A 12,853-nucleotide genomic window follows, 5' to 3' on the forward strand; every position below is an offset into this window, starting at 1 on the left:
GAGATCAAGGCCCTCCATTTCAAAGAGCAACTAAAAAATTAGGTTTGATTGTCTTAGAGAAGGATGAATAGGTAAAGATTTGATGGAGATATTCAAAATCATGAGACTTAAAGCATTCTGCATGGCCTTTTTTACGTTGTTTCTCTATTGCCCTGACCTGTTTTCTTGAGTGGATAAAAACTGTGACTTAACAAAAAAAGCTATCAGTTCCAAGTTACTTCCAAATCATTTGCCATTCCTTTATGTCACTTGGTCAATGGACAGAAATATATTGCAACCATTAAAGTAGTTCCAGGAAATGAAGAGGTTCAAGGAGTAGGTCTTTGAGCAAATGGAGGAGTGACATAACCCCAACAGGCGATAATATTATTAACACTTTGATGACAAGCTCGTGCAATGAAAGCACAGCACTATAAACATAGAAGGAGCAGCTCACTCAGGCTACTGAGGAAGAATTGTAAAGGTAGAATAATTACTTCAGCTTCATAAACCAAGGGACATGAAGCAGGATTTTCTCTTGGAATTGAGTGAAGGAGAGAGGGAAAGTAATTTCCACGTAAATTATTTGCATATACAGATGCCAATGAACCAACAAGCAGAACAAGAAAAAGTGAGAAACAGAAATAACTACAAAGCAAAAAGGAACATAAAACAAAAAGAAACCAAGAGTGGGTGGAAGAATGAGTAAAAGAGAGAAGAAAATTAATCTTTTGTAAATCTAAGCACATTGTCAAATGCCTTGCTGATGGTCAGTATATTGAGTAGAGTCCCATGAAGTTGCAGGGAATCATAACAAAACTAAAGAATGTTCATTAAAATTAAAACTGAGTAGATGAAGCTGTAGTGGTAGGAAGTCGGCATTGATCTGTGATTTCGCTTTCTTGTATATTACTGAATCATTTATACATTTATTTGCATATGATTTGGCAAAATACAGATTAGTTTGCCTGTATGATGAGGCAGAAATTCTGAAGTTATCATTATATAATTGGGGAGAAAACATTTGTGTAATGTGATTACAAACTAAAAAGAGCAGGAAGTAAAGAGAAGAGGGGAAAACAAAACAGCCAGTCAGGAAGAAAAACTAATAGTCAAGTCAAAGTTGACATTTTATTATAAATATGAATACCTTCAATGTTTGATTCAAAGTTTGACAATCTTCAATATTCTTTTGGAATAATCCAAGAACTTTCTTTTTTTGAAGCCATAATATATCCTCCAATACTGTATAACTGAGTGAACTTCTTACAGAGCCAATCACTTCTTCATGGCAATCACTCTCAGAGTCATCACATTCCTTCCTGACTGAAACTTTCAAATGATGGTCATTAGTGGCCTTTGACAAGCAGAGGGTGACAGACAAAATGTTATCTGGAAATACTTGGCCTTCTGGAAGTTGGAGGGTGAACTGATTTAACTCTGCTCGCCACTCTTTACCTGGATGGTATGGTAAGATGGTGAGACTGGGAGGGGCAGAGGTACTTGACAGCAAAGCCCCCCCTTCATCCTCAACCTCAGTCACAGTGGAGATGTTTGATGATTCATTCAATTTCAAACTGCTCAACAGGAGAGACCCTGCCTCTCCCTGTTCTGGGAAATTTGTGTCTCCCTGTTTTGGGAAATTTGTGTCTGCAGCCTCGGGATTGTTGCTGCTATCCGTTACAGAAAGTGGTTGGAGCTGCGTCAGGTCATCACACATGTTCCAACTAAGCCTCTTCTTTGCTTCCTCGTCGACCCGCATGGGGGCTGTTCGCTTCCTTCGGTTGCTCATTGTAGAGCACGTATGGAGCAGGTCTGCAGCTGCAACAAGAATATGAACAACATTCTCAGTAAAAAGGATGCATCCCATTGTTACTTTCAAAACAGGAACAAAGCAGCAGACCATTTAATACCCATAATCTCCCTCTGCTATTCAATTAGATCATGACTAATTTGTATCTTAATTTCAATTTGCTTGCATAATCCTAATATACTTCAGACCCAGAAACAGTTATTACCCCACAACCATCAGGCTCCTGAACCAGAGCGGGTAACTTCTCTTAACTTCACTCAAACCAACACTGAACTATTTCCACAATCTATGGACTCACTTTCAAGGACTCTTCACCTCACATTCTTGATAGTTACTGCTTATTTATTTATTGATATTATATTTTTCTTTTTTTTCTTTTTGTATTTGCACAGTTTGCTGTCTTTTGGTTGTTAGTGTATCTTGTTATGTGCAGTCTTTCATTGATCCTATTGTGTTTCTTTATATTTACTGTGATTGCAAGAAAATGAATCTCAGGGTTGTATATGGTGACATACATGTATATTTTTTTAATTTTTTAATTAGTTTTTCAAAACATTTTACAAAATTAAAAACCCCAAATTCCAATGAGGAGCATTAATACAGTGCAAAATTAAGCATACAATAACAATATGCTACAAAGGAAGAGAATTTAACAAAAAAGCACCTAAATTAAAGACGACTGAGCTTAGTGTCCTCCCCAAGCCCCACAACACAAGAAAAAAACAACAACTCCAGACCAACCACCACACAATATAGAGAGTATAAGTCAGGACAGTCAAACTCCCAGACTGTGAATACACTTAGCAACAGAGGATAATAATGCCTACTACCAGAAAAAAAAGGGAGCTGAAAGCAAGGGACTGAAAAGAAGAAAAAAAAAAGAAAAAAAAACCCTAGTCAAGAGGAAGGTTATGAAAGTACTCGATAAAAGGTCCCCAGACCTTATGGAACTTTAGATCCGAATTAAGAACTGAATAATGAATTTTTTCGAGGTCCAAGCAGGCCATAATGTCGTTAAGCCATTGCGCATGAGTGGGCGGGACAACATCTCTCCATCTAAGGAGGATCAAGCGTCTCGCCAGGAGAGAGGCAAAGGATAGTATTTGGCATTTGGTCGGACCCAGACATAAATCTGTCTCGCCTCAAAAACCGAACAGAGCAATTAAGGGGTTAGGTTCTAGGTTCTGATTTAGAATACCCGATAATGTAGTGAAGACATCTTTCCAGAATTTCTCCAAGCTAGGACAGAACCAGTACATATGGATGAGAGAGGCCACGCCCCTCTTGCATTTATCACAGAGCGGACTAATGCCAGGGTAGAATCAAGATAGTTTAGATTTAGACATATGGGCTCTATGAACAATCTTAAACTGTAAAAGGCAATGGCGAGCACAAGGGAGGTTGAGTTAACCGATTTGAGAACTGAGTCCCAGCTCTCCTCGGATAAGGAGATATTTAAATCCTGCTCCCAGGCCATTTTAATTTTATCCACAGGGGCCCGTCGTAAGGCTGCTAGTTTATCTCGGATAATTGATATTAAACCTTTACCTAGTGGATTAATGGAAAGAAATAGGTCCATAGCATTTTTCGCAGGCATTTCAGGAAAGTTAGGAATTAAAGGAGCAGTAAAGTGTCGGATTTGGAGATATCTGAAAAAGTGAGTGTTAGGCAGGTTGAACTTAACAGAGAGCTGCTGAAAAGAAGCGAAGCGATTATCAATGAAGAGATCTTCAAAATGTCTAATGCCCTTCCTGTGCCAAACATGGAAAGCTGAATCGTACGTAATAGGTAAAAAAAGGTGATTATGTGCGACAGGGCTAGAAACGGAAAACCCCTGGAAACCATAGCATTTCCTGAACTGAGCCCATATACGCAAAGTGTGTCTAACCAGAGGATTAGCTATTGATCTGGGCAGACTGCTAGGGAGTGCAGAGCCAAGAAGTGCAGATATAGATAATTCTTTAGTGGAGCTCAACTCCATTGCCACCCAGTTAGGGCACTCGGGTTGACCGTGGAAGAAAGACCAGAAGGCAGCACAACGTATATTAGCTGCCCAGTAATATAAGCGAAAGTTAGGTAAAGCCATGCCACCCTCTTTTTTAGATTTTTGGAGGTGGATTTTATTAATTCTAAAGCGCTTATTCTGCCACAGATATGACAAAATAAAAGAGTCTAAGGAATCAAAAAAAGATTTAGGAATAAAAATTGGGATAGATTGAAATAAGTATAAAAATTTGGGGAGAACATACATTTTAACAACATTAATACGACCTACCAAAGACATAGATAGAGGTGACCATTGTACCAGACTCTGTTTTATAGCATATGAAAGATTGACAAAGTTTTCACGAAAGAGATCTTTAAACTTCCTTGTGACTGTAATTCCAAGATAAGTAAATTGATTATGGACTACTTTAAAAGGGAGATCACAAAATATTAGTTCTTGTGCTTCTTTATTAATTGGGAAAAGTTCACTCTTATGTAAATTGAGTTTATAGCCAGAGATCTGGCTAAACTGGTCAAGAAGTGAAAACATTAGAGGTAAGGATGTAGACGGATTTGAGAGAAAGAGTAATAAGTCATCAGCATAGAGAGAAACTTTATGCTCAACACCCCCTCTCCAAATCCCGGTCAATTCAGGACAATTTCGAAATGCTATCGCCAGAGGTTCTATAGCCAAATCAAAGAGAAAGGGACTTAAGGGGCATCCCTGACGGGTGCCACGTTTGAGATTAAATACTTGGGATTTCTGAAAATTAGTTAGAACAGAAGCAGTAGGACACAGGTACAGCAATTGGATCCAAGAGATGAAACTTTGGCCGAGGTCAAATTTTTCTAAGACTGCAAAAAGGTAGTTCCACTCTATACAATCAAATGCTTTCTCCGCATCAAGGGAGATAACACATTCAGGAGTCCCAGTTGGAGCTGAGTATAAAATATTAAATAGACGCCGAATGTTAAAAAAAGGGAGATGGTTTTTAATAAAGCCTGTTTGGTCATCAGAGATAATGGAGGGAATAACAGTTTCTAATCTATGAGCCAACACTTTAGCTAAGATCTTTACATCAACATTGAGCAGAGAGATCAGCCTGTACGAGGAACACTCTGTTGGGTCTTTGCCCTTTTTTAAAAGAAGAATAATAGATGCCTCATTGAAAGAGGGTGGCAATTTGCCGTAATTAAACGAGTCAGATAATACTGAAAGTAACTGAGGAGAAAGAAGTGAAGAGAATGATTTATAAAATTCTACAGGGAACCCATCAGGTCCAGGAGATTTCCCTGAGGACAGTGCAGAAATTGCAAAAGATATTTCTTCTGGTGATATAGGCGCATTGAGTTTGGCTTTGAAATCAGATGAAAGTGAGGGGATATTGATCCACAGAGATATTGTCATTCAGAAATTCAGAGGAATAAAGCCGAGAATAAAAATTTTTAAATGTGTCATTAATTTCTAAATGATCTGATGTAAAGTCTCCGTTCTCCTTCCGGATCTTTGTAATATGTTGTTTGGCTTTGGAACGCCTCAGCTGATTGGCTAGGAATTTACCAGACTTATCCCCATGAATGTAAAAGCGGCTCTTGCTTTCGAGAAGTTGGCGTTCGACAGGTTGAGTGGACAGAAGGTTAAATTTAGTTTGGAGTTCAATGCCCTTCTTGTATAATTCAGGGTTCTTAGTTTGGGCATATATTTGATCCAAATCTTTAATCTGGTTAATGAGGTCTGCTCGATCTGCACGGGATCTTCTATTGAGATTTGCTGTGTAAGAGATTATTTGACCCCTCAGATATGCTTTCATGGCATCCCAGACAATCTGGGATGGCACTTCAGGTGATGTATTAGTGTTAAAATAAAAGGTTATCTGATCCTTAATAAATTTTACGAAATCATCATCCGATAATAAAGTTGAATCGAACCGCCAGTGTTTATTCCTCTGAGGGAGACCAGGAAAGTTCAGAGAGAGGGTAATTGGGGCATGGTCAGAAATCAGTATACTCTGATAGTCACAAGAGTGGGCAAATGGGATAAGTTGGTTATCGAGTAAGAAATAGTCAATTCTAGTGAATGTATGGTGAACATGTGAGAAAAAAGAATAGTCTCTCTCCATAGGATGGAGGAAACGCCATATATCAGAGATACCAAAATTAGAGAGAAACGATTGGATAGCTAAGGCAGATTTAGTAGGTGATCTGGTAACAGAGGACGATCAGTCCAGTTTAGGATCCAACCAACAGTTGAAGTCGCCACCCAGTTTAAGAGAGTATGAGTTTAAGTCTGGTAGTGAGGAAAAAAACCGTTCAAAAAAGTTAACATCATCAAAGTTGGGGGCATACAGGCTTGCTAGTGCAACTTTAGTGTTATATAGTTTACCAGAAATAATAATAAAACGGCCATTTGTATCAGATATTTTATTATGGAGTTCAAAAGGAATATTTGAGTTAATAAGAATGGAGACTCCCCTAGCTTTAGTGGCAAAGGATGAATGAAAATGCTGACCCGCCCACTTTGACAGAAGCCGGGAGTTATCAAAACAACGAATATGAGTTTCTTGGAGGAAAGCAATGTCAGCTTTGAGTTGTTTGATATGTGAGAATACCTTCCTCCTTTTAACAGGGTGGTTCAATCCCTTTACATTCCATCTCACAAATTTAAGTGCACTAGCCATTATCAATTACTAATGCATAAAAGGCAGCAGGCATATAAAAAGTCAAGCAGTACAATAGCAGTCTGGGAGCAGAGATGTAAACATAGATTCATAAAGTCAAAATATAAACATGTCCTGAGCAATAAAGAGAAACAATAAATACAGTGAGTGATGTTGGAACTGGAAAATCCACCCCACCCGCACAACCCAAAACTAGACGGCTACCAAAACAAGTAGCTAGCTCTACCAAAAAAATTAACCCAAATACAACTTCCAGATCTGTGTCATTAACAACAGTTCCGTATAAATACTATAGCAAATAGTAACTAGTTTATGCACTAGAAAACATAACTACAGATTAGAACACCTTCTGCAGAAATATAAAACTTAATACAGAGAAAATCGGAAGAAAACCAAAACTAACTTACCCGCGAAAAATTATAGAAGAGTAAAGTAAGAGAAAGGGAAAAAAAAGGTAAGATAAGAAAGAAAAAGAAAAAAGAAGAGGAAGGGGGAAATTATAAATTCAAGACAAGTATTTATCAACCATTTACAGAGAAGGGAGAAAAAATTCAGAGATTAGAAAAAAAGGGTGAAGAAAAGAAAAAACAATAAAATAAATAAGTATTAAAAAAAAAGGAAAAATAAATCAACAATTAAACTGTGAACCACAAACAGGGAGGCCTTCACTAAAGACTTCGAACCTCCAAAACAAGTTAGAGTTAGTTGTAGAACTCTGAAGGTAAAGTTATACAAGAATAAAAATAGATTTCACACACACCAAATCCCAGGAGAGATTGTCAACAGCCCTTAAAGTTTCAATGAATAATGTCTGAGTGATTCAAGTGAAGTCTGAGTCCAGAAAAAGTAATTTTACTACGAGGAGTACTTATCCACCATTTCAGGAGGTCCAATCAGATTCCGAAGATGACTGGATAGCCGGAAGACTTGCCACAAACGCTTCAGCTTCCTTCACTGATTTGAACCATTTGTATTTCCCGGTATTAAGCTTGATTCGTAGATCGGCAGGATTGCGAAGAGAAGATTTGAAACCACGATCAAAAAGCATTTTCATTGCGCCTTTAAACTCAGCGCGCATCTTTAAGGTCTGGGGTGCAAAATCTTCCACAAAGCAAATGGTTGTATCCTGGAAAGAAAAAGACCCCCTGTGACGCGCCTCTACAATCAGACTGTGTTTTACCTGGTATTGATGGAAACACAAGACTACTGGTCGCAGACGGGAGCCCAGAATTCCGGGGGGAACGTAAACTCTGTGTGCCCGTTCAAGCTCGGGCGGCTTCGGAAGCAAATCTTTCCCGAATATCTCACAGAGAAACTCGGCGAAAAACTTCACGGTTGATCCCAGTTCGGTCGCCTCTGGCAATCCAAGAATTCTGAGGTTGCATCGCCTGCTGCGATTTTTGAGATCCACCATTTTGGAAAGAAGTTTGTTAGATTTTTCCTCTAAGCTGGAACAGAGAGTCTCCAAGTATCGAACACGACTTTCTAAATCTTCAGAAGTCGAATCGATGCGAGATAAGTGTTCAGCATGTTTGTCCACTTTATCGTTGATCCGATCTAGTTTGTCTTCTAACTGTTTGAAAACGGTTTTAAATTCCTTTAAAATTTTGTCTCGGAGCTTTCTGAGCGCAACCAGAGTCTCGTCCGAAGGGGTCATAGCTTCTTTTCTCCCGGATTTAGAACTCTTGCTAGACATTGTAAGTTAGATATATTCACAGGCAAGTAAGAGATACCGAAATAATTCCTAACTAAGGTTTAAAAAATGGAGACATTTAGTGCAAAGATAGCGACAGTAACGGAACAAAAGTTCGGAGCAGCCAAACAATCGCCATCTTACATGTCCCCGACATACATGTATTTTGACTATAAACCTACTTCAAGCTTTTTGAACTTTGAATATCTTTTCTTCAGAAAAATCTAACTTCACCACAACAACCATTTAACATCCATAAAAAAAATCATAGGTCATCTCACAGCTTGGAAAATACTTTGAAATACTGAGCAAATAACAGAATTTAAAGTACAATCAGAAGCCAGATAGTGCATCTGGTCTGTACTGCTGTACATCTTCCACACTAGCCATCTTGTACACATCTTTATTTAACATGCACATCATTCTAGATCATATATGTCAAACTCAAGGCCCGCGGGCCAAATCCGGCCCGCGGTGGAATTATCTTTGGCCCGCAAGATAATATCTAGTTACTATTAAAGCTGGCCCCAGTAATCGAAGAGCCTATGGTGTATGATATGGCTAATGCTGAGTTTAATCAGGTACCAGGTTTTCAGGGTTTTTAGTGTTTATTCGGCAGTCTTCTTCATAAGAAACGGAATTTGAAAAGTGAAACACTTTGTAGTTATAGCAGAGACTGAGACACATGAGAGCAGGCTGAAAAAACGGAGGCAACGAAAGCTGCGTTCACACGCGTCCGACTGATCCGGCCCGCATGAAGCTGCATTTTGCTCAATCCGGCCCGTGACCTAAAATGAGTTTGACACCCTTGCTCTAGATATAAACCCATCAGAATAGCTTCCATTCTTATTCAATGTTGTTCTCCAGCTTTTCCTTTGAAGCAGCCGTCCGTATAGATGAGAGCTACATGTGATGTTTCAGATTCAGATTCAGTTTATTGTCATTTAGAAACCACAAATGCAATGCAGTTAAAAAAATGAGACAACGTTCCTCCAGAATGATATCACAAAAGCATATGACAAAACAGACTACACCAGAAAATCCACATAACGTTTGGCAATCCCCAATCCAGAGTCTGGAGAGGCTGCTGCGTATTAATATTGCGCTACCGTCTTAGCGCGTTCCCCGGAAAGGAGCTCCAAATCCACCAGACAAAACAAGACCAAAAACTAAAGCTACAAGATCTGCACAAAACCACATAGTTACAACATATAGTTACAACAGTGCAAACAATAGCATAATTGATAAAAAAAAGACCATGGGCACAGTAAAAATAGTTCAAAGATGTTAAAGGACAATAAGTTCAAAAGAAATCACCACACAGTTTCCACAAGTCCCCAGGGTCCCGACAGACTCGCCATCCCACGCCGGCGGCAGAAGGGAATACCCCGCTATGGACTTCCACGGCTCTGCCCGACTCAGCTTTGCAGACGCAGCACACAATGAAAGCTCCATCGAACCCAGCCTCGCAGACGCAGCACACAATGAAAGCTCCGTCAAACCCAGCCTCGCAGACGCAGCACACACCGAAAGCGACCTGACCGCAGCGGACTCCGAGTCCGTCGAACCTCTGAGCCAACGACCATCCCCTCCGGCACAGCTTCTCCGAGCACCATCCTCTGCTGAGTGTATTAAGGTGGCCCCGCCAACGGCCATTGGCAACGCGACCCCGAGGACTGGGAGCCTGTTCTTCCCAGCAGAGTCCCGGACCTCACAGCAGCAACAGCAACGAAGAAGGTCTTCCTGGAGATTTCTCAATGTTCCTCCGTGCTCCCACGTCCATTTTCATTCAATTATGATTGTGCACGGCACCCCACTTCACAAATAATCAGCTCCGGAGTGGCCGCTGCAAGCTGCGTCGTGCCGCCATCTTGGAAATGCATTCAGTGAAGTAAAATCACAATCTTACCTCTTTACAATTGAAAATGGAAACAAATTCTGCATTCCTAAATGGCCTGTTATTATATATGCTTTCTAAGATGTGCCAGAATTCAACCCGAACTACAAATGTGGTCAAATTAGAGTGTGCTATGGTCATAGTAAAATATTATCTCCTTTTATAGTTATTTAATTTTAATGTCCAACATTCTATTACCTTTTTTTATTATTTTAGATCGGCCTACAAGATCTTAGACAAAAACACAGAATGGCAGAAAATCCTAGAAGATCGGGAAACATCTGTAGAGAGAGAGAAAGTCTCAACGTTTGATCTCACTGACTTTTCACTTGACACATCTGGTCAGACTGAACTTTGAATACAAATAACAGAGAATGATCCTTTTGGAGCAAAGTAGACAACTTTAAATCATGCCACCACTACATTTTTTTGTTTCATGAACCATGTTATCACTACACTTTTGTTTGTAACATTTTGCTTGTCTTTATTTACTGTGTATTGCCATTAACAAACTTGTATTCATAGCACTCTATTGTGCTATCCAGTTCATTTATCATTCTATATAGTGAGGGGCTGAAGAGGACTTGAATGCTGAGGGATTTGCTGTCCTGATGATTCCCTTGTATGCAAGTCATGTAATTAGGAGAGCTGAAACTGTTACCTTTCACTGCCTAGAGAATTGTATCTGGATAAAACTTGGGTGGGGGTGGGGGTATGTTTCATTTGCACAGGACATTGCTGCCATTTTCCATGTGGGTGATCGGTTAGTTTTTGTGCGAGGGAGGGAGTTGGGAGTTTGGGGGTTGCGAGTTTTTGTTTCCTTTTTCCTTTTGTGCAGGGGAGCTGATGTCTTTCCTTTCAATGACTTCTATGGTTTTTCATTGTTTTGTGGCAATCTGGAGAAGACGAATCTCAGAGTTGTATCCTGCATACATAGAAACACAGAAAACCTACAGCACAATACAGGCCCTTCAACCCACAAAGCTGTGCCGAACATGTCCTTACCTTAGAAATTACCTAGAGTTACCCATAGCCCTCTATTTTTCTAAGCTCCGTACTCCTATCCAGGAGTCTCTTAAAAGACCCTATCGTACCCACTTCCACCAATGTTGTTGGCAGCCCACTCCATGCACTCACCACACTCTGCGAAAAGAACTTACTCCTGACATTTCCTCTGTACCTACTTCCAAGCAACTTCAAACTGTGCCCTCCCATGCTAGCCATTTCAGCCCTGGGGAAAAGCCTCTTACTATCCACGTGATCAATGCCTCTCATCATCTTATGCACCTCTATCAGGTCACCTCTCACCCTCTGTTGCTTGAAGGAGAAAAGGCTGAGTTCACTCAACCTATTCTTATAAGTCATGCTCCCCAATCTATCTAGGCAACATCCTTGTAAATCTCCTCTGCACCCTTTCTATGGTTTCCACATCCTTCCTGTAGTGAGGTGACCAGAACTGAGCACAGTACTCCAAGTGGGGTCTGACCAGAGTCCTATATAGCTGCAACATTACCTCTCTGCTTCTAAACTCAATCCCACAATTGATGAAAGCCAATGCACCGTATGCCTTCTTAACCACAGAGTCAACCTGTGCAGCTGCTTTGAGCGTCCTATGGACTCAGACCCCGAGATCCCTCTGATCCACCACACTGCCAAGAGTCTTGCCATTAATGCTATACTCTGCCATCACCTACCAAAATGAACCACTTCATACATATCTGGATTGAACTTCATCTGCCACTTCTCAGCCCAGTTTTGCATCCTATCAATGTCCCGATGTAACCTTTGACAGCCCTCCACACTATCCACAACACCCCCAACCTTTGTGTCATCAGCAAACTTACTAACCCATCCCTCCACTTCTTCATCCAGGTCATTTATAAAAATCACAAAGAGTAAGGGTCCCAGAACAGATCCCTGAGGCACACCACTGGTCACTGGCCTCCATGCAGAATATGACCCGTCTACAACCACTCTTTGCCTTCTGTGGGCAGGCCAGTTCTGGATCCACAAAGCAATGTCCCCTTGGATCCCATGTCTCTTTACTTTCTCATCTTCAATCTTTTTTTTATTGATTTAAAAGAATAAGGATAAATATAAGTCAGAGGAGGTTATCTCAAATACATATTTCAATAATATTACAAAGAAAGAAATATACACTGTCAAAAATCATATATAGTATAGTATTAGGCTAATATAAAGAAAAAAAAAGAACTGCAACTCCTCTTAACAATTCATAGAAAAAAAGACTCAAAAATTTCTATTATTGAGAAAGAAAAACCCTCCACTAAACTAACCTAAAACAAAAAAAATAAGCCTTGCATGGGGTTCCTTGTCAAATGTCTTGCTGAAATCCATATACATTACATCTACTACTCTTCCTTCATGAATGTGCTTAGTCACATCCTTAAAAAATTCAATCAGGCTCGTAAGGCATGCTGGCTATTCCTAATTATATTATGCCTCCCCAAATGTTTATAAATCCTGCCTCTCAGGATCTTCTCCATTAATTTACCAACCACTGAAGTAAGGCTCACTGGTCTATAATTTCCTGAGCTATTGCTACTCCCTTTCTTGAATAAGGGAACAACATCTGCAACCCTCCAACCCTCCGGAAGCTCTCCCGTCCCCATTGATGATGCAAAGATCATTGCCAGAGGTTCAGCAATCTCCTCCCTCACCTCCTACAGTAGTCACAGGTACATCTCATCCAGTCCCGGTTACTTATACAACTTTATGCTTTCCAAAAGCTCCAGCACATCCTCTTTCTTAATATCTATATGCTCAAGCTTTTCAGTCCACTATAA

General features: G+C 40.0%; 1 protein-coding gene across 4 annotated transcripts in view; it reads right to left on the reverse strand.

The window, feature by feature from the left end:
- The window catches only part of shprh (SNF2 histone linker PHD RING helicase), an 83,960-nt gene that overhangs the window by 67,707 nt on the left and 3,400 nt on the right, over positions 1 to 12,853 (reverse strand). For all 4 annotated transcript variants that reach the window (XM_073056566.1, XM_073056567.1, XM_073056565.1 and 1 more), the window contains exon 3: positions 1,130 to 1,800. In XM_073056566.1, the coding sequence (XP_072912667.1) occupies positions 1,130 to 1,771 (642 nt within the window). In that variant the 5' untranslated portion in view covers positions 1,772 to 1,800. The remainder of the gene's footprint in view (positions 1 to 1,129; positions 1,801 to 12,853) is intronic.

Source organism: Hemitrygon akajei, chromosome 9, assembly GCF_048418815.1.
Source record: "Hemitrygon akajei chromosome 9, sHemAka1.3, whole genome shotgun sequence".
Taxonomy (NCBI): domain Eukaryota; kingdom Metazoa; phylum Chordata; class Chondrichthyes; order Myliobatiformes; family Dasyatidae; genus Hemitrygon; species Hemitrygon akajei.